Source organism: Exophiala oligosperma (genome assembly GCF_000835515.1).
Source record: "Exophiala oligosperma strain CBS 72588 unplaced genomic scaffold supercont1.2, whole genome shotgun sequence".
NCBI lineage: Eukaryota > Fungi > Ascomycota > Eurotiomycetes > Chaetothyriales > Herpotrichiellaceae > Exophiala > Exophiala oligosperma.
In genome coordinates this window covers 1,882,715-1,903,381 of record NW_015622819.1, presented here as the reverse complement: position 1 = coordinate 1,903,381, position 20,667 = coordinate 1,882,715, and the positions used below count along the sequence as shown (strand labels likewise).

At 52.7% G+C, this 20,667-nt stretch overlaps 6 protein-coding genes across 6 annotated transcripts; 2 read left to right on the top strand and 4 right to left on the bottom strand.

Annotated features, from left to right (window-relative positions):
* Nucleotides 1–2,179: 2,179 nt before the first annotated feature.
* On the bottom strand, nt 2,180–5,193 carry PV06_02134 (uncharacterized protein; the record flags this gene model as incomplete). Its single annotated transcript, XM_016402782.1, has 3 exons — nt 2,180–4,064; nt 4,146–4,529; nt 4,615–5,193. 3 exons carry the CDS (start codon nt 5,191–5,193, stop codon nt 2,421–2,423), a joined length of 2,607 nt encoding a protein of 868 aa, XP_016266679.1. The 3' UTR covers nt 2,180–2,420.
* Nucleotides 5,194–5,543: 350 nt separating this feature from the next.
* PV06_02133 (uncharacterized protein) lies at nt 5,544–6,676 on the top strand (the record flags this gene model as incomplete). The annotated part of the gene is made up of 3 exons (XM_016402781.1): nt 5,544–5,714; nt 5,771–6,186; nt 6,274–6,676. The coding sequence occupies exons 1-3, from the start codon at nt 5,679–5,681 to the stop codon at nt 6,674–6,676; spliced, it is 855 nt and encodes a 284-aa protein (XP_016266678.1). The 5' UTR covers nt 5,544–5,678.
* An 817-nt stretch (nt 6,677–7,493) lies between these two features.
* Nucleotides 7,494–9,151, bottom strand: PV06_02132 (uncharacterized protein). Its single transcript, XM_016402780.1, has 2 exons — nt 8,799–9,151; nt 7,494–8,682 (listed from the first exon to the last, which is right to left on the bottom strand). The coding sequence occupies exons 1-2, from the start codon at nt 8,902–8,904 to the stop codon at nt 7,790–7,792; spliced, it is 999 nt and encodes a 332-aa protein (XP_016266677.1). The 5' UTR covers nt 8,905–9,151; the 3' UTR covers nt 7,494–7,789.
* Nucleotides 9,152–9,237: 86 nt separating this feature from the next.
* Nucleotides 9,238–12,257, bottom strand: PV06_02131 (uncharacterized protein). The gene has a single exon (XM_016402779.1). The coding sequence runs from the start codon at nt 11,502–11,504 to the stop codon at nt 9,525–9,527; it is 1,980 nt and encodes a 659-aa protein (XP_016266676.1). The 5' UTR covers nt 11,505–12,257; the 3' UTR covers nt 9,238–9,524.
* Nucleotides 12,258–13,749: 1,492 nt separating this feature from the next.
* Nucleotides 13,750–16,729, top strand: PV06_02130 (uncharacterized protein). The gene has a single exon (XM_016402778.1). It carries the CDS (start codon nt 14,032–14,034, stop codon nt 16,510–16,512), a length of 2,481 nt encoding a protein of 826 aa, XP_016266675.1. The 5' UTR covers nt 13,750–14,031; the 3' UTR covers nt 16,513–16,729.
* Nucleotides 16,730–16,758: 29 nt separating this feature from the next.
* On the bottom strand, nt 16,759–19,749 carry PV06_02129 (uncharacterized protein). The gene has a single exon (XM_016402777.1). It carries the CDS (start codon nt 19,333–19,335, stop codon nt 17,482–17,484), a length of 1,854 nt encoding a protein of 617 aa, XP_016266674.1. The 5' UTR covers nt 19,336–19,749; the 3' UTR covers nt 16,759–17,481.
* Between the last annotated feature and the right edge of the window lie 918 nt (nt 19,750–20,667).

Sequence of the window (20,667 nt, the reverse complement as noted above, 5' to 3'; positions counted from 1 at the left end):
CCACCCACGCCAGTTCTCCTCCACAATGCCCTCGGGGGCGGGTGGTCAATGAAAGGATACATATGTATATCCCCCGGATGTATCTCCACGCCCTAACAACCACGAGGGGCCAGCTTCCAGTCGTGACCACCGATATTGATCGATTCACAAAGAAAGACCTGAGAACAAGTTCTGTGAGGTCTCTCTCTCTCTCTCTCTCCAAGTCAACCCGAGTTGGGCCCGGTCTTTTCCACCTTTGATTGACGAGACAAGTCATCTCCCCTCCCAGAAGAATGGAAACCCTGGAAGAAAAGCCACGCCGGCACTACAAGCTGTCGACCGTCCTGTACTGCGCCGGGGTGTCATGGGGTGCCGCGGCGTACGGTTACGGCGCCTCCATCATCGCCACCACCATGGGTCAACCCAGTTTCTTGCACGAGATGGGCCTCGACACAGCTTCCAACGCCTCATCTCTGTTAGGGGCCGCGAACGCCCTCTACTTTGTCGGTGGCCTATTCGGCTGTGTCATGGTTGGACTGTTGGCGGACAGGTACGGGAGGAAGAAGACGATCCTGTTGGGGGCCATCATTCTACTCGTGGCCAGTGCCATCCTCGCCGGTTCCACCAACATTGCCGTCTTTATCGTCTTTAGGCTTCTATCCGGAATAGGGTGAGTTGAGAGTTGAGACCCTTCTTTTTAATGAGCGAACAATGGCTTGGACTCCGGTAACAACAGAGTCGCTAACTTGACCTCCTTTCTCATACAGTGGGTACATGGAACTGGTGGCGGTACCTCTATGGGTCGCAGAGATTGTCCCTCCGAAAGACCGAGGGATATTGTCCGACATCAGTCCCATCTTCATCAACATCGGCTATGTTTGCGCGTCTTGGGTCGGTGTCGGCTTCTACTACTACAAAAACGTGAACGCCTGGAGGGCTCCCATCGCTCTGGGCTGCTTGCCCGCCATCTTCTGCATCGTCGCCGTCTTTTTCGTACCGGAGAGCCCTCGGTATCTTTTGCTGCGAGACCGCTCCGAGGAGGCGTGGAAGGTGGTCCAGAACCTCCACACCTGGCACGGGGATGAGACTTTTGCCCGAAGGGAATTCCAACAAATGAACCAGCAGATTGAACTCGAACGGTCGCTTCCGGGAGGTTACCTGGCCATGGTGCGACGCCCGAGCTATCGCAAAAGGGTATGGATGACTGTTCTGTTGCTCTTTACCCTGGTGAGCTCCGGAGTACTTGTGATCAATAGTGAGTTCCATCTTATTGCCTCCCCAGTTGCCCACTGCTACTATAGACAAGTGGTTGTTTTTTTTTGTTTTTTTTTGGAGCGAGTGCTTTTCCACCAAGGAGATCCGTGCTGCTCCAAGTTTTAATACGGCATTTGACTAATTTTGGGATGTAGACTACGCTACCATCACGTACGGTCGATTGGGTTATAGCCCAGAGGACCAACTCTTTCTGCAAGCCGGTTGGCTGGTGGCTTCCTGGGCCTCGAACATGGTGGCGCCCCTCTGGGTCGATCGGATGTCCCGACCCACGCTCATGACGATAGGGCTGGCGGGGTGTTGCTTCTCCGTCATCATGGAGGCGGCGTTCGTCGCGACCTACGGCGACACCCACAACAAGGCCGGACTCGGGGCCTGCGCCGCCTTCAACTTTCTCTTCGTCTTCTTCTACGGAGGCTTCCTGGACGGCGTGACCTGGTGGTACACGGCCGAGATATTCCCCACCCACCTGCGCGCCCAGGGCATGACCATCGGCATGTTCACATACGCCCTGACTAACATCGTGTGGCTGCAGGCCGCACCCACCGCGTTCGCGAGCATCGGCTGGAGGTACTACCTCTTCTTCATCGTCTTCACCGCCCTCGGCGCCGTCGTGGTCTGGTTCACGTTCCCCGACACTTTAAACAGACCGTTGGAGGAGGTGGCCAAGCTGTTTGGCGACGACGACCTCGTGGCCGCGTACCAGGATCATGGGCTCGTCATCACTTCGGCGGATGACCACAAAGGGACCATCGAAGATGGCACTGGCGAGCAGCCGGTCGTCCACGAGGAGAACGTGCACCACGTCGAGGGTGAGAAAGCGTAGCAAGTAACTCGGGATGGGTCTTTGTCTGCACATCATATCATTCTCTTCCTAGGACGCTTGTCTACAGTAAGACCGACCAGTGTGCCACATTCACTATCTCCCAGCCACATACATACCATGTAGCAATGGTTGTTCAGATCGCCTGTGAACACACCCTGAGAGGGAGGCGGGTACTTCGATCGCATCCGTAGTTTTATAGAAACACAGGGGCTGGAGGCAAGGGATATTTGGGTTTGAAATCGGTTGTGTACCAACAATGAACATGCATTTCAGCTTGATGGATCATGAGGTATCATGGCGTGGCATATAAAACTGTTGGAGAAGAATTTCCCCTACGCTGAGCTCATTCTATGCCCTTGGCAGATTCGATCCAACTATACCAGTCCATCCCACCGTCCAGATCCATGTTCACGTTGTCAAATGCGGCAAAATCGTCAGCCGAGGGGCTCGAGTCGGTCCATAGCCAGGTGACAAAACCCGCTCCCGTCGTGGTTCGGTCACCATCCGTCCCGTCTGTGGGGAGTGTCGGCATGGCCCTGTATGCTAAGTTTGCATCATGTTCTGCTGTCGATTCGCCAAAAGTCGCCTGCGTGTTGTTCACCAGGCCCGGTATTGTCTGGAGTGTCTGCTGTTCGTCGATTCCCGCCACATACCCTTGCGCGAAGTTCATAATGGGTCTCACGTCACCTAGGTCGATTACACCTATAGAAGTTCCACCAGACAGAGTCATACAGTTTGTGTCTGGAGTCGCGTCGGCGCGTCTGGCGCTGGTACTCGTATCATTAGGCATACGTGTAGGGCCTGCAGGCGTGGCAATGACATCGCGCCAACGCCTGAGGAAGACATCGGCACTGCGCCCGTCTGGAAATGTGCCTGAGCTTGAAGGGGTCGGCATGTTTGAGTACTCCATCTCGAGCCTCACAGCAGCCTGAGGATCAGCACGCAGCCGTTCAATTTCGGTGTTACGATGCTTGCGGGATTGTGCCATCAACTTTCGCAGCGGGATCCAGTGGTGCGAGTTCCTGTCTGCCACTCTGGCTGGAATTAGCCAGGGGCTGTGAAGTGCCACCCAAGCTCTTTCAACGAGAGGGGACCAAGGGCGCCGACAAGTCTCGATCAGGAGATAGACGATGGCGTGCCAGTGTGTGCGTGTCTGGTAGATCCAGCGCCAATGCCGAGCCGCTTCTTCGGCATTGAGCATGTGGTTGTACTCTGCCACCTCGATTGCGGCAATCAGCAACTTCATTCTGATCGATTCGGAGGTCATCCCACTCGGGGACGAAGAGAAGAGGACGGGAAGGAAGACTATCAGTGTCATCTTCGCCATTACCAGTCGAGCAATCGTGACGGCGACCCAGTGAGCAACACTCCCTGTGTCCGGAGCGTACTGAAGGTATCCCTCATCAAGTCGTTGCCAGATATCGTTCAAAAGACGGCTTTGCTCTTCCAGGCCGGCCCCGTTATTGCTACCGGCAGCCACGGCCGCCGTCATCTGCCGCATGTTCTTATTTATCTCGATGTTGATGCGCGTAAAGGCCCGGTCGGTCAGACCATGGCGTTCTGCGGGCACCTGTTTTGTCTCAGGATCAATGTCGGTGTCGTTGATGTTCCATGGCATCTTGGTATCGAAGCTGCCTTGTGGGATCGCCATATCCGTTCCTTGGTCCTCTGCGGAGCGTATGTCTAGTATGACAACGGCCCACCAGACCCTTCGACGTAAATCAGTATCGAAGGGAGTGAGATGCTTAAAATTATCCCCGTCTCGTTGGAGTCCAAGATATTGTGCCATCCGGACGAGGAGGCCGGTCATCATGTACGCGAATCTGGGGCTGTCATCTCGGCGCGCAAGGAACAGGAAGATGCTGAGTGCCTGCACGAGGACAATGTCGGGGGCGTTAAGGAAGTCGGCTTTCGCAAGGAAATGCTCCAGGCCGTAACGATACTTCGAGGCGAGGTCGGCCTTGGACGAACCGAAATTCGTCAGGATCTTAAGAGTAAATGATTCAGCACAGAACAATCGTTCAGGATGGGAGAAACCTGGGTTTCAGGTTCAAGCGCCGTCACTCACATCATCTTCTTCCATTGACATTATGGCGGCATAGTAGATGGAAAACATCAGCGCCTCGTGAGATGGCGTCAGGTTCGACATGCCGCTGCCACGCAGATCGCGCACCATTTTTGCAACAGTGGGCACGTGGACGATGTGATAGAACAAATTCACATTCTCCGCGAACACGTCAAGAATAAACGGAATCTGTGATGGGAGAGGGTGGAAGGACCGCGAGTCTGGGGCCAAAGGGTTCAAATTATGTCGAAAGAGGAAGGCGTAGCGTTCTGAAGCAGTCGACCTGATTTCTTGGGTGGAAGGGGTGTTTCCAGGGGTAGGGTCATGCTTTGAGACTTCAGGTTCGTCTGCTGCTAGACCGCCATTGTCTACCTCCAGGCCGCTAAGCTGAAGTGAGAGTCAATGAGGTCCTGGCTGTATACACAGAGCGTCTGTGCTGCAGAGGGGTTCAGGTAACAAAATCTCGACTCACATCGTCGTCGACTCGAGACCAGAAGCCACCGGTCACATAACGGCTGCTGCTGGCATCCTGAACCACCAACCGGCCAAACTGTTTGTTCAGCCTGCCGTCCTCCGCGCTTGGGGACGGATGACTCTGAAGGTCGGCATGTGCAGAGCTGCCAGGAGAATTGACTCCGGATGAACCACCGTTAGCAGAGCCAGCTGCCGCGGCGGCGGCGCGGGCCTGGTTTAACTGGCTGCTCAGCTCCTTGACCAGGTTCTCGAGGGCGCGGAGTCTGTCCTCGACCTGGTCGACGACTGGGCTCGCCATCTGCGACTTTGAGGTGCTTGAGGAGGAAGGATCGTTGGCGAGGTGCTCCAGACGGCGAGCCCATCTCGGAGGACGGTCGCCCGATGGAAAGACACAGACGATGTTCCCCCGGCGGCAGTTTGAGCATGGTGACCGCCTGTCGCACCGGACTTTGCGCGCACGGCAAGTTACGCAGCTCCGCAGTTGAAACGGATGAGCAGGCCCTGACGACGGCGTATCGACGTACGCGGAAGGCGTGCCAGAAGATGTCGCGACATTCTCGGACGGGGTCTGTGACATGGCTGTGTTCCTTTGATGGACCTTTGGCTCTGCATTGACGTTGACATACCCGGGTACTCTCCTTCTCGGAGGCGTTTCGCTGGGCGCCTTAGATCAGATAGAGCCAGGCTTGATTTAGACTAGACGGCGATCATTCTATTATCTAATCATCTCGCACTCCCCCCGACGGCCCAACTTGATTCGGCGCGGTCCCACACGAGTCCCGAGGAGTGCGCGAGAAGATAGCGAGATGGCGAGACGGCGACGGGGATGCGCTGATGGTTCAGCGCGCTCCCTGGACGGCCATGGGATTATAAGTCAGCCATGCTGCTGTCGGCTGTGATATGTTATCCTTAACAAAGTGAAAGCTTCTTGAGTCTCAGTCTCGATCACCCGCTGCGCAAAATTCCATCTCCATCGCCTCCCCGTCTTTCGACCGGAGTCTGACAACATTAAGCGACTTTACACAGAGGAACAGAGTATAATACAGTCCGACCTCACCGAAAATGACAGAAGGGCAAGCGTGCTCGGCATGCATCAAGGTGACCCTCTCAACCAGCCGTGGCCTTGCTATGTCTCTCTAACTCTGTGTGGCCAGGGCACCATCCATGAGGGCACGCCCCAAGGCAAAGAAGAACTTATCCACGGCCTCAACACCTATGTGATTGGCAACCGCACCAACCCTCGTGCCACCATCGTCATCTACTCGGACATTTTCGGCCTGCCTCTTCCCAACAACAAGCTGATCGCAGACGCCTACGCCAAAAGCGGCGAGTATCTCGTCTATCTCCCAGACTTCTTCAAGGGTGACCCTGTCCGACTCCAGGTCGCCGACGTCCTTCTTCCGGTCGATGCGGCCAAGCAGTCGAAATTTGCAAAGTACACTGGCCTTCTCGCCGCGATGCCGTCGTTCATCATGTGGATGGGCCGGCACAAGTTCGGACCCACCGACAAGATCTGTATGGATTTCCTGAAGGCATTGAGGCGATCAACCCCCAAGAGCCAGAAGATCGGGTAAGTAAACTCTTCTCGGCCCCCAAGTTCAGCCTTTGGCCCATGCAACGACGGGGCATCATCATGGCTGACGGTTTGTGGACACAGCATGGTCGGATTCTGCTGGGGCGGACGATACGCAATCCGGGCCGGATTGGAGAGCAACATGATCGAGGTCGATGGCGCCAAGGTGCCCTTGGTGGACGCGGTGGCAGCCTTGCACCCGAGTCATCTGTCCCTGCCCGACGATGTCGAGAACATGGTGGTGCCCGTCACCTACGGGTGGGGTCGGCACGACGAAGGCGTCAGCTTCGATACCAAGGCCAAGGTGGAACAGATACACGCCAATGCCACCAAGGCAGGAAGGCGGATTCCCGAGCAGGTGCACAAGGTCTACACCCCCGGCCGCCATGGGTTCGGGGTCAGGGGCAACCCGGACGATCCACAAGAACGTGCTGAGCTTGAAGAGTCGGAGAAGCAGGTCCTTGAGTGGATGAACCGGTGGCTTTGAATTATGTTGTATCGCGAAGTTATCTTCATGTCTGCAGTCTTTATATGAGAGTTAGTAGTTCGTAATACCCATAACAGAACCTCTGTAGGTTTGAGCTGAATGATCCCCCTTAAGTCGAGACGCCGGTGACGCCGTCTCGACTTTTACTTAGCCTCTTACAAGAGCAATGCATTCATTAATGATGTGAATAGCAATGAACGGTGAGAGATCCTGGTGAGGAGGAAGAGGGTGAGCCCTCGAGTTGCGATGGTACAAAAGCGGCACCGAGAACGGCGAGGAAGATGGACAAGTCCTAGATTGCCTTTTAAAAGCGGCAGGCGATCAACTTTCGCTGCCAAGCCTCAGGTAGTGTTGCCCGCATACAAATTTCTCCTCCTGCGTTTCTGTTTCTTCTCTTCTTCTTTTTTTCCTTTTCCTCATCATCAGTAGAGGTGTTACATTACCATGTAAACACTTATACCGGAGCTCCACTACGGTGGCTTGCTGAGGGTTTTTCTATTTTTCACAAAATCTAAATGAATCTCCTTCCGTTCCCGGCTCTGCAGAACAAAGTCGGCACCGTTCCTTTTTCCCAAATCATACTATGGCTGTATGCCTCTTTTTGGCGTGGAGCTGTGGAGGAGGTGCTACAAATTTATGAAATGAAAATATATCAAGTTGAATGATGACTACACCCAACAAAACATGATGAAATGAAAGAAACATGACTGGAAAATGTGACGAGTGCGATGTGATCAAAGTAGCGGATGGAGGAGGTCATCTACTTTGTAGAATGTAGGTCTTCTGCATCCAGATAGAATACAAGAAAGAAACATTATACCCAGTACGCAGAACGCACCACACGTTATTTTCCATAGTATCACCTTGTTATACTTCATCTTTAAGACTGAGAGTCCTTTGAGTTTCTCTCTCTCTCTCCTTCTCTCGAATATGTACGCCTCGCTATGCTCTATATCAAAAAGAAAATTGTTACTCTGTTCTGTTCAACCCGTCGGGCCTCATTTTCATCCTCGCTATCATCACATCGTAACCAGGTTCTCCTCCCACGACATCACGTTTTGTTTTTGAACATCCATAGGCATCGTAATTTCTTGACACTCTGATAACCCTCATCTACACTCTCCCAGCCCTTCCGATCTGAATTCTGGTCCCTGATGCTTGTTCATCACTCCGCAACGTCGACCAACTCGTGCCGTCCTTCTTACAAAGTTCCAGTTCCAACTTTGTGCCCATGATCTTGAACGCGCTCTTGTCGGGAACGATCTCCGCAAACAGCGGCACGACGCTCTTGTACCGTTTCCCGTCACTCGTCGGCAAGTCGAGATCGACCTCCGTCCCGTTCTCCTTGAACTCGACCTTTGCCCTCTCCTTGTCGATCTTCTTCAGGTAGAAGCTCACAATTACACTACCCACGGTCTGGTAGAAGTCGTTGCGCACCGTGGGCAGCAACTCCTCCCCGTCGCCAGTCACGCCGTCGCCGCCGCCATCGGCAGTCTCCTTCTTCGGCTTCGGCTTGCCCACGTAGCAATGTCGCTTCTTTGTCTTGCAGCCCTCGATCTTCATGAACTCGTCAAACTCGAGGACCCGCCGTTTACAACAGGTCCACCCCTTGCTGCCTTCGTGGAAGATGGGGACGCCAGGATGGTACGTGCACTCCTCCTCGTGGCGCGGCACTTTGTCATCTCGAGACCTCCCGCAGCCTCGTCTCTTGCACGTTGCGTTCGGAGGGATCTGGGCGTCCGGATCGTCCGATTCGTCTTCGGGAGGCTCGGGCTTGGGCGTCGTGGACGGGGTGGGCTGCTGGGCGGCGGCGAGGCTGGTCGCGATAGGTCTCGTCACCGGGACCGGGATAGGTGCCGCGGCGACAATGTTCGACGCATCGACCGCTTCAGGTTTCGCAGGGGCCACGGGCGTGTCATCGACGGTCGAGTGCTTGCCCTTCGTGCACGGCGGAATGGCCAGGAATTCGTCAAACGTCAAGACTCGGGGTTTGCAGCATTTCCAGCCTGTGCCAGGGGACATGGGTCAGACCAACAATCACTTGAAAATCGTACTACTTCGCGAAATTGACAAAACACAAGAAAAAAAGAGACAAGTTGGGAAGGCTTATCTTGCTCCTCACCTTTTTGTCCTTCGTGAAACTCAGGAGGTCCGGGATGGTAGACGCATTCTTCATCTGGATCCGTAAAGACCTTGCCGCATCCTTTGTGCACACACTTTTGCGCCATCTCGACCGGACGGGATGACACCTTGTGCTCGCTCACCTGCTCGTGTCAAAAGGCTGTGAAGGGTATTTCACATCAACGGAATCGAATGAATTGACCAATGTATTGACCAAGCTGAAATGGAATTTCAAAAAGTCAACGGGCAAAGAGGTACCACACAATCGCACTCGAGTTGTCGAATTCGTGAGCGGCGAAGGGTGAAGATGATGGAGCCTTGGCGATTCCAGAAACATCTGACGCAATGTACAAGGCCACCCGGTACTACGGTACACGCCCCTCTCAGCCTTGCAGTAGCGATCGCTAGCAGTTCGAATTTGGATAATGACAATTGAAACACATACAATCTAGAGCTGAGTCTTTTCATTGTTGGCTTGCAAGCATATTGCTTACATTCGACTGATAGTGGCGATGATGCAAACTCGTGCATGTACTATGTATAGCATACAATATTGATACCAATGCTGGTGTATCCCTATCAATCCCATACGTGCTTTATCCAAAGCTCCAAAATCAACAAATCAGACCGTGCCACAAGCATCTCCTTCTACACTAAACTCCGGGAACACTGAATTTGGGGTTTTGGATAGAAGTTAAGTCTAGAGAATTGAAGTCTCTCCGTGTAATCACTGAACCTTCCGTTTCTTCCGATCCGCACTTTGGCGGCCCATGGGCATATCTCTTGCAGGACTCGGGCTGACGAAGCTGACGTGCTTCTCTTCCCTTTCTTCGCCATGTCGTCTTATTGCCGAGGGCCGCCTGGCATGAGTGGCAGGTCTGGCATGTTGCGCACAACTTGGCTGGCTTGATTGAAACTCTGGTGCATGAAGAACAGTTCGTGCGTCATCATCGTCGCCCTGAACCTCGAAAACCACCTCCCCATCATCATGTTCGTCAGAAACAGAACTGCTGGTCGGGGAATGCGGTTCGTACTCCTCGTCATCATCAACTAGACTAGGGGCCTGGTTGGACTCGCTGGTGGGAGAGGGATCCGATGGCTGCAAATCAGGTCCAGCTGAGTGCGTCATGGGTAGATGAATTCCTCGAGGACGATGTTGTATGAAATCGTCGGCTGCGCCGTCATACTGAGGGATCGCACCGGCACGCACATTCGGCGATCTTGTCATACTCGTGCTCAGGAGCGGGGAGGACATGGGAGACTTGGTGGGTTTTGGTGGCTGTTTACTCATTGCAACTTGGGGATGGCGACCTTGGCCTGCAGCTTGCACAGGAACATCAACATCCATCTCCTCCTCATCATCTGATTCAATTTCGGGAAGCTCAACTTTCGTCTTCGCTTCAGTGACCAGAATATCCAAATCGATACCAAAACCTCGGTTCTTAACCAGGTCTGAAAGATTTGGTGTCAAAGTTGATTCTTTGAAATCAGGTGAAATGCTCTTCGGTGTAGTAGCGGCAAAGCCATTCTGGATGGATGTTTTCGGTGGACTTGGCTGCAAGAGCTTGGCTGAACGGATCAGAGGATGGACATTTCCTGTTGTGGGCGTTGCTGTTGGTTCAGCGCCAACAATGGCTCCAGACTCATCGACTTCTACAGGCTCACCGCAAGCATCGGCTGCTGCATCGTGGCTGGCAAAACTTCTGCCATGACCGATGCGACAGTGGTTGATGAAACCCTGAGCACTTCCAAAGTCATGTCGACCACAATCGGGGCAGACCAACTTGACCATAGATCCATCAGACTTACGCTTGACGATCATCGGGCCGGTAGCTTTTTCCTTGGGCTGTCCGTATCCAGGTGGCAAAGCCTTGAGTTTACCACCTCTATTGGAACGGGAGCTACTAGAGGCAGAGGGCGCCTCAAAGCTTCCTCTCATTGACCTAGACTTCATGGGCGATTTACCAGTTGGAATTCTGCTCATAGGTTCTGGGTCGACCCCGCCGTCAAAGCGTGCATCTGGTATGAGCCATTTCGCATAGTGACGAGCGTAAGGACCATCAGTCACGCCCCAAGCTGAAGGAGACTGAGGCAGGGGCGTTGGGAAAGCTTTGCGCAGAGCAGCACCTGTGCCGTTGCTTACCGCCAGCGAAGGTTGCTGAGAGGCTGGATAGGGAATCTCCTTACATCTTCGCAGCTGCTCTAGTGAAGTCTGGCATTTTGCAATTTCTTGTTCAATGAGGCGAAGTTCTTTGTGCTTGAGCAAAATCTCCAGACCAAATTGAGTCTGTATGACGTTGCGTAGGGAATCAAGACGTTTCGCCGATACCGTATCGTCATCAATCGATGTTGCCCGAGTATTTGATGTGCTCGCGGTAGTCTCCAGATCGGAATCTTCTATCTTGATATCCGGTGGCGTTGGAAGGGATGCCGGTACGTCGTTCATGGTAATTGAGGTGTTCACTGTCTGGCCTTCGGCGGAAGGGGCGCGGGCAGTCACGAGGGAGGAAGGCTTCGAATTGTTTCTTTCAACAATCTTCGCCCGTTTCCTCTCCGACTGGCCCTGGTTGTCACCAGACTGTTTGCGCTTGTGCTTGGGAGGCATTGTGAGGGCACCAGAGGCGGGGGAGTCTTGTTTGGGAACAAACATTCTCATTTCTGGCGAAGCGGCTTTATCACAACCTGTCCAGGACAACAGGCGCAACATTGTTGGGCGCTCCTCAGTGCAAAATGCAAAACTCTCGGCGTTTTCAGACTGTTCATTTGGACCATTTAGTCATTGAAGACTGGGAATTCCACCACTGGCCATGTGTTTCTTCTAACCCTTTGCGGAACACACTCTCGATCAACTGTCTTTGAACGGTACTGGTAGTTTTGCCACAAATCCTCTTTACACAGTCACAACTTTCGACTTTCGATGTCGTGGTAGACCTCGAATCAAAAGGAAGGTAAGTCAGTCAAGCCCGTGCGAGAGCCACACAGGGACAAACTGGAACAAATCGATATCGTCACGAATTACTAGGATTATAAATGTTGTATCAAACAGCGCGCAGCGCCTGGAAGAGTGAGAATAGTGAATGTGATATTATCGAAGATTTGCTCAAAGGCAAAAAGAGAAGATTGTCGATCAAAGCAGAGGACAGATGGCTGTTGCAGTGGAATGAATGACGCAGAAGAGGCGGATAAGCGGATCCGCTATGGTCGCTGGACGTTCCCGAGGATCGGAAGGCAAAGAACAGGTCGAAGTGTAGCGCAAGATGGTGGTGTACAGGAAGAAGATGGATTAAAAGTAAGATAGCTGGAAGATGGTGAACGAAGTCGTGGGTGGAATGCCAGGTTTTTGGGAGGTGGAATGAAGCGAAGAGGCAGACTGGGGGGGATGGCACAGGAAGTGTATAGGAAAGCGCAGGATAGTCGTGGATAGAGGCGCAGAAAGTAAGAGCAAGGGAGAGAAGGAGAGTGAGAGGGAAAGGCAGACAGAGAGAGCGAAAGGGAGGGAGGGGACGGACAGGTGGCCCAGAACCACACAGTCTGCCTCAGCAATATCGCCCGGGAAGGGGTGACAGCCGGGGGGCACACCTGTCAGTCCCTAGTGCCTGTTGTTATTGGCGGTAGGGTATTTTAGGCACCAGGTCTTTGCCCCTCTTGATTTAGTCTGATGCATAATTCCAGCATTGGCGCATCCACCCAGTGCCTCATGCGATCCGATACGTCCTGATCACCTGACCAGGCATCCGTACAATAGGCTGCATCGGTGCCTGGCTGGTATGGAGGACGCAGGATGGATAAGAACAAACCATGCATCTTCCATCCATCCCTGTTGTGAACCATGCGAGCAAACAACTCAGACACCGGTTGGTTGCATTGTTCATCCAATCACGTACATTCCTGACGGAGCGAATTAACAAGCATCGCTGGATCAGTCGATATCAAAACATGTCGTTGTGGTCTGACAACCAGATAGAGATGGACTCACACAAGTCCCCTACCGACCCAAAGAGAGACATTTCGTCAGACAAAAGGATAACCCTGCAGTGAGGTGTGAGAATGACAGTAACTTGTTGGAGTACGAACAGCAGGCCATGTCAACATTTTATCGCAATGACGAACCCGAGTCGTATGTTGAGACTGGTATATGGATCTTACCACTCGCAGATCAGAGGAACACTCCAGGCTTTTTGACAAACAGTTCACGACGATTACTCGTACCTGGTAACAAGAAAACGCCATCGAGGACGAGTACGTAGAAATAGAACAAGGCATCATCGAATTGATAGACGAGAGGAATCAGCAAAGACATTCACTCATCTGGTGTACCTAAAAATACTTGTCCTTTCAAGGTTGTTGCCGATCCCTTGCTCAACGCACTATGGAAGAGTTGTCCTCAACTCGCGCTCGTACCGATCATTGACCTCAGGAGGTATTCCCACAGGGTCCTTAAGGTAGTGCTGGTCCCATGGCCACTACGGAAGACATTCTTCCGGCTCTGCCAGACTCGAAAGATACTATACTAATCCCACTCGTATCGTACGCTGTCGCTGTACTTCTTCTCTCTCCAAATCATAAAGCGGTTGGAAAATCCGAGATGTTGGTCGAAGTTCGCCACTGATGAACCTGCACCGCCACGCAGCCACACAAACGAACCAATCACATCACGCACCCGTCGACCCTGCATATGAGATCGTCCAAGTCTTCCCTCTTTCTTTCGTTCTTGTCCGTCCAGACTTCACTTTACCATCCATTCACATCATGGAATTTGATCCCTCGGTAACACGAGATCGACCGCTGTCCCAGAATCGACTGGGAACTAAGCATCGTGGTAGAGCAATTGCATGCGGCGGTTCTGTTCCAGAACCCTGAAAGCCCCGTCCTAACTGGCGTTAACGCTCGTTGACCTTACAGACTATGTCTCGCGAGGGCATCGCTCTGTCTTCCACATGGGCTTTGAGGACCCTTGCAAAGGTAGGTGTTTACGAATGAAAGACTAGGTGCCTCGCATATCACTGCAAGCTAATATTTACATGACGGTCATGTCTCAGTGCTTCTTCTTGTTCTCCTTCTTGCGCTTCTTGATAACCATGTTCTACATGCCGCGAGATTGTTACTGACACTTGATTGTTTCATCCCAACATAATATGCTTGCATAGTAGCATACAATCTATCCAGCTTGGACTGTATGACAAGTGACTGTGCTCCCACATCAAGGTTCTGGCGGAGGAAAAGCCATATCCACCATGAAGTTCATTGGCATTGTCGTGGTTATACCATGTTTCCTGTCAATGGTCGCCGCGCAGGACGATCCATTGAGTGTTCTTGTCTCTGAAGCACATTCAATATACACAGAAGCTACACAGATCATCTCTTCTGTCGTGTCAGCAGTGACAGCGGACCCTTCCGCGTCTTCTGTGTCAACCACATCAGAGCCATCCAGTTCCAGCGAAACGACTGCGCCGAGTACAAGTTCAGACACATTCTCGAGCACGCCATCAACCTCCTCTGCGACCACATCCTCCTCTCCATCGTCCTCACCTTCTCTTCCGGTATCTACCACCTTCACTTCCTCGCCCTCATCCTCATCCAGATCATCTTCAAGTGTGTTGCAGCTATCCTCAACAGAGCCATCGCATACAGCGACTTCCTTGTCAGTGTCGGCGCTCGGAACATCCTCAGTGGTCGGCGCAACTGAAGAGACCAGCACAAGTCTCCCAGCATCAAAAGGGTCTAACCATGATCACAACCTAGCGATTATCTTGGGAACCGTGCTAGGGGCTCTTGCTCTTGGACTTTTCATCCTGGCGGTGTTATTATGCCGAAAACGCCGACATGGCCAGTCGGCGCGCCACCGGACTCTCTCCCCAGGCGATGACGAGGTTGAGAGCTGGAGGTTGAATAGGCAGTCCGACATTCCTGACAGCAAAACTTCTTCGCGCCTTGAGATTGGCGCTTCGGGGTCTGCACCACTTATGTCGGAACATCCAGCATTTCGTGGCTACGATGGGCACGAGAACCCTTTCATCCCAGTTCCCCCTCCACCCAGGAGGACGGCACCGAACTCCCGAGCCGGTCTGACAGACGGCATGGTTGAGGGTGATGAGCCCTTTCTCGATGAAAAAGAAGTAGAGGCAGCCAGGCCAATGAGTTGGCCAAAGGGCTTCACGACCAATTCATCCCCCAAGAAAAATGCGGCTGTGGCTGGTCTTGCAGGTGCGGCCATTGGAGCAGGCATGATGCATCATCATCATCAAAAAAGGAGAAGCGACGACGAGAAAACTCCAGTTCAGGATGAGAAGGCCGTCGAACCTCAGGTCCCTCGTCAAATTCATCGGAAACCGGTGCCAATCAACAGCGTGAACAACAGGGAATCTTGGCCAGCTTCACCAGTGTCTCCTATTGACCCAGTCGCTGAGACCGCGGCTCTATCAAGATTTTCAGCAAGAAACGATCCTTCGAGCGAGCAACATTATGGCAAGAATGCCGCCAGAGATCTTGGAGCGATTGAGACAGAATATAATTCAGGCAATCCTCAGCAAGATCACCATAATGGGAAGACGGCAGCAGAGCTCACGGCAGGTACACTCGCAGCGACCGCCATCGCACGTCACAGCGAGGACAATCGATCAGGAAACCATGGCAAAGAATGGACACATCGCCGTACTCGGAGTCCGGCGACCAATACATTCCCATCTCCACGGAGGATTTCCAACGACTCCCACGGTTCCACGGCCTCAGAGAACCGCAATTCTTATAGCGATGTCCTACCCAGTAATCCTTACCATGACGTCCTTGCTCCAGGAGCTGGTCTGGCAGATGATCCCGAGCGCCCCACGGCGAATCCACCTTCGCAGCAAATAGTCGCGCCCATCCGGAGCCCGAGACGCGACAGCAACGGTGGTCCAGTATTCAACGACCCCAACCGTCCAGCCGTCCCCAGTCCCTTGTCCAGCGAAGTCCGGCGCGACGACCCATCTCGCTCACCACCGACGACGAGCGGCGACGGCGGCGGCGGCGACGGCGGCTTGAACGCTCTTCCAAGCCGTAGGTCCCGCGACAGCAGCCAAAGCAACGGCAAAAGTCGAAGCAGGAGCAGATATAGCTTCGAGTACGACACCACTCCTACGCCGTACGACACGTACCCGCCCGGTGCCGGCGCAGAACACTACGGCGGCTTCTTCTCGTCGGCGCCTCGGGTCGGCGACGGCGGCGAGGGCGTCACTCCGTCCGAGAAGAAGTCTGTCGTCGACAGTCGTCAGTATCCTCCGCTCACGAATGGCCGCCCCCGCCGCGAGAGTCGTGGAGGAGAACAACAAGACGAGTATCCTCAAGAAATATCCAGGCGACGGCGCAGGGACAGTACACCTCCCCTCCCGCGAGACAACAACACCAGCTCAATGTTTTCCTTGGACGGGAGTGATTTCGATCCCCGCCACGTCGACATGGACTTTAGTTCCAACTGGCGTGTGAGTTCCGGGCTGCCGAACGGATGGCAGAGACACGGTCGGCGCAGTTCGGGTCCTCGATCGAACAACGATGGTGGTGGTGGTGGTGGTGCTGCTGCTGCTGCTGCTGCCGCCGCGAGGCACATGCGTGATTCGGGTCCAGCTGGACTCGGTGGTGGTGGAGGCCCATTTCAACAAGGACGGAGGTTAAGGGCCGCCGACCTTGCAGGAAGAGATGGTAGGTATACTCAAATAGGAGGCCTAGGACAAGCGCTGTGAAGACGACCTCTAGGAAGAAAAAAGAAAAGAAAAGGATGACCGAAAGAAGGCGAAGGGCACCAAGTAGTCTGGACACGACCTTCTCTTTTGACGAGTCACGAAATTATTCTTGGTCGGTTTGTGGTTGACATCTACAAATAGTATATATATTGTGTATACCCCACGGTCCTTGTGATCTTTTTTTTGTTGATAGTGGAATTGAAAACAACGATTCGAGCCAAAACAAAACGATCAAATACTTCCATCGTTTTCGTTCCGCAATGTCAGAAAGTAACAAGCAAGTAACCGCTCAGTTGGAAATGCTAAAAGCCTCTGATGAGGTTGTTCTTGTGTACATCATCAGATACAGAAACTCATCTCCAAGATACCCATTGCTCTCGAGCTCTGTATTACGACCAAGTTAACCATCCGTTACTCCGTAGGTTTCCTGTATGTATATTCCACCTAGAAGAGGTAGCAGGTCCATATGTTTCTTTTATACGCCCTAGAAAGTCCGACCGTATGAATATTCGCCCCGGTCCAAGCACCTCGGATGGACTCTTGCTTTCAAAAGGCAAGAATGCAATCGCCCCGTTGACAATCAACCCATCTGGGGTAACAACAAAAAAGTGGCCACCGTGAAAATGCATGGACATTCCCGTCAATGTACCGTAGCTGGCTTCCTGCTATCCCAAGGCCACCTGTAGATGCCCAGGCCTCATAATGCGTCCGTGTATGCTTCATCGCCAAAGACCGTTGAAAACCCGTAGGCCGTTCGTCTCTGCCTTTGGGAAAAAAAGAGGAGAAGAGGAAAAGAAAAAATAAAAATCATAACACTAGTACGTCGTCATCATTGTGATAGAACTTCGACACCAAACACGCCGTTCACACTATTAGCCAGTATGAAACTGGCGTGGGCGACTTGGCATATGGCACTGGTGTGCGTGCGGCTGCTTGAGAGAGGGAACTGAGAAGCTCGGTCGGGCTGGTCTAGTTCAACAACCGGACCATATCAGAAGGTACCCTGCCGGAAGGAGAGATTGTTTCACAATTCCGCCATTCGCTGCTGTAGGATGGCGGTGTTTCAGGAGCAGGACTTGGTTCCACACTCGAGTACTCTGATTTTAGGGGAGGGACAACCGTCTCATTCGAGTACCGTCTCGGTGACAAAGGTTCAGGCGCGACCTTTTTATTCTGCTGTGTGATCTCGACAGACACTTTTGGCTTGGTGACTTTCCCGACGATACGTTGTTGCGTGTTTGCACCTCGCGAACTTGTCGATGCACGAATTTTGGTGACCTTTTTCCGGTTGAGCGAGGTCTTCGGTTTACCAGACTGCTTATTCCGGTTCTCTTTGCCGCCGAGAACATCCGCAATGGTTCTTCCCGAGCTGGCGGGATTCTTCACCTGTGTAGACGCTGCCTGTTCACTGCGCTTTCCAACTTTGAGTTTGATACGCACAGGTGAAGTCGAAGGAGTCTGATCCTCCTTGGACGCATTTGACACTCGGTCGCCATTCTGGCTGCGCGGTGGCGTAACGGTATGAATGACAACAGAAGGCGACTGTTTCTTGCAACGCTTCTGCCCCTTGGGTTTGCTTTCGCCCTTCTTCGGAGTAGTCGGAACGACAACCTCTATTTGTGATTGGGTAGATCGAGCGGCTTCGAGATCGACTGTCGTGTGATTTTCCACCAAATCCATGTTCGGGTCATTCCATTCTCTCAAGCCTGCCAAACGAGCAACCTCGTCGCTGTCGCCCTTCACTACCAAGTCCCACAAATTCTCGAGGTCCTTACCGGGTGGAACGGGATCTCGATTGATCCAGACCGTCGTGCCTTCTCTTCGATCCCGAACAATCTGGCACATCTCGTGTACGATTCGTCTCACTGCTGGAATTTTCATGCTCGTTCCCACCACAATTACTGCATCAGGTCTTGTTCGAAAGTCGGCCGTGGTCACAGCACCAATCGCTTCGTCATCCGGATTGTGTTCGTTGTAGAGAACAATCCTGGGCCTTAATCTACCAACTCCATGACTCCTTTTCCCGGCATGCTTTGTCCGTAATGCATCAGCGGCGACACACTGTGGGCACAGTGGAGGCGTTGGTCCATCGAACAGACCCGCCTCGAATTCAGAGACGTGTCTGCATTTTTGACACATCATTTTCTCAAGTCCTCCATGTAGTTGGATGGTCTGTGGCCATGGCGCCTTGTGGTTGAGCGGAACTTGGGTCGTGAGGGGCGGAAGAGAGCCTTCCAGGCCGTCTACATTCTGTGTATAGAGTCGCAACAGTCGGCCCTCCACAGACAATCTCGCCAGAAAGCGATGAAAAGCTGTCGGCTTGGCGTTCTCCGACATTCTGGCCAGCTTCCGTACCATGTCATGAAAACTCGAGGTGGAATGGTCATCCTTGTAGACTGAAGCATCAAAAAGCATTTTTCCAGAGCTTTTGAGTTTGTGCTCGCCTTTCAGACTGTTGAACAAGCCTTGGGAGGATCTAAAGTCAGGTATTCCCGCTGAGACAGATATGCCGGCCCCTGCAATCACAACAATCTTCTTTCTGCCTCGAAGAGCTTTTAGCAGCGTATCCAACGCCTCTGTGCGGTCATAATCAGACTGCGCAGCGTCTGAAATCAGGTCAAGATGCTGCGTAGTCCGAATCCTTGGTTCGATCTTTCGACGTTTGCGAGCAGGGGGCATATCGTCGCCGGCATGTTGCGAAGGTGGGGGGGTGACAACCTGGAAGCCGGGTGGTATCGTCGGGGAACTTGGAGGAGAGCTGAGAGGGGAGCTTGGTATAGAGCTCAAAGGAGACGATAGCTCTGAAATGTCGTCGACGTTCATCGTTGTTATTGTGAGACTTAAAGTTATGGTTTATCGCATGTCTGGATCTGACGAAAAGGTGGATGAAAGTCTGGGTGTCCAAACTTTTCGACCAAACGGACGAAGGAGATGCGATCCAGAATCAACTAGTTGGAAGCTGGAAAGAATGTAGAGGGACTAGAAAAATAGGATGAGTTTGTTGTCAAAGTTGAGTGAGGTGATGATGAGCTGAGGCAAGAGAGGCGCAGTTTTACGATGAGGCTGGCACCGGCTTTGGGGGACCTGGGGGAACCTGGCCATGGACTTGACTCGCTAAGGATGATGAGTGGAGGGAGAAGACGGAAGCGTCAGCGGCTGCATGAGCGGGAAAAACAGCAACGAAGAGGAGATGCACAACAAGACACAAACAAGGTGTGGACTCCAATATGATCGATCGGTTCTCCGTAAAGAACTCGTAGGGAATGGGCGGTACGGTATACAATACAAGGACGGCAATCCGCAATAGGACGCTAAGTTTTAGACGAGCATTGCAAAACAATAAAGAGCCAATAATAGGTGGCACTTTGGCGGTCTGTGCGTTGGCTTGCTGTGGGAAAATTCTTTAGGCTTGTCTGGGGGCCCTGCATTGTCTGTTTGGGGCATCAGCCCGGCCAGGGACGCCTGTCGACGCCTGTTTGCAGTCATCTTTGGGCGCGGCAGATCAGGCAACGCCTAGCAAGGCCCCCCGGGGACAAGCCTGAGAAGAGCCTGGGATTTGCTGCTTTGGGCGCAGCTGGTGCCTGCGGCTCTTTCGTCTCCGACGCCCAACCGTGAATGTCACAACCTCAACTTTGAGTGCGTTCACTTCACTTTGTGACCCAAATCATCGTGTCTTTCGCATTGCCCTGTCATCAACGGTTCATCGAACGAGCAGGATCGCATCTGCCACAAGATAGTAGCAACACAACGAGTATCTATGTTACATACTTAGCGGATGAACAACAGTCATTATACAAAGAAGCCTCGTCCTTGCAGACTCGTATCGACTGTTACCCGGACTACCGCCTGTCCCAGGCTTGTGGCTTGACACCTGGTCCAGTCAGACTCCCGCACAAGCCATTTGTAAAGCCACAAGGAATATCCACACGACTCTAAGGGCCACCCAGAATTTCTGACTGCCGTTGTCTAACTAGGGATTGTGTCGAGAAAGAAACGTGCTACTAGTATCAGCTACATCGTCATCGCAGTACTCATCGACACTGGTGACTTTTGTGACTATTGTGACAAGTGCGAGGAAGGATACTCTCATACTACGCGAAAGCCCTCGAATCGTGCCAAAATGAATTTGGATATGCACTCATAGGATGATGTTGA

Coding starts and splice junctions, on each gene's coding strand:
- PV06_02132 (XM_016402780.1), bottom strand. CDS start 8,904: ATGGCGCAAAAGTGTGTGCACAAAGGATGCGGCAAGGTCTTTACGGAT. Junction 8,683..8,798: donor GTTTCACGAAGGACAAAAAG/GTGAGGAGCAAG, acceptor CCCCTGGCACAG/GCTGGAAATGCTGCAAACCC.
- PV06_02130 (XM_016402778.1), top strand. CDS start 14,032: ATGAAGTTCATTGGCATTGTCGTGGTTATACCATGTTTCCTGTCAATG.
- PV06_02131 (XM_016402779.1), bottom strand. CDS start 11,504: ATGTTGCGCCTGTTGTCCTGGACAGGTTGTGATAAAGCCGCTTCGCCA.
- PV06_02129 (XM_016402777.1), bottom strand. CDS start 19,335: ATGAACGTCGACGACATTTCAGAGCTATCGTCTCCTTTGAGCTCTATA.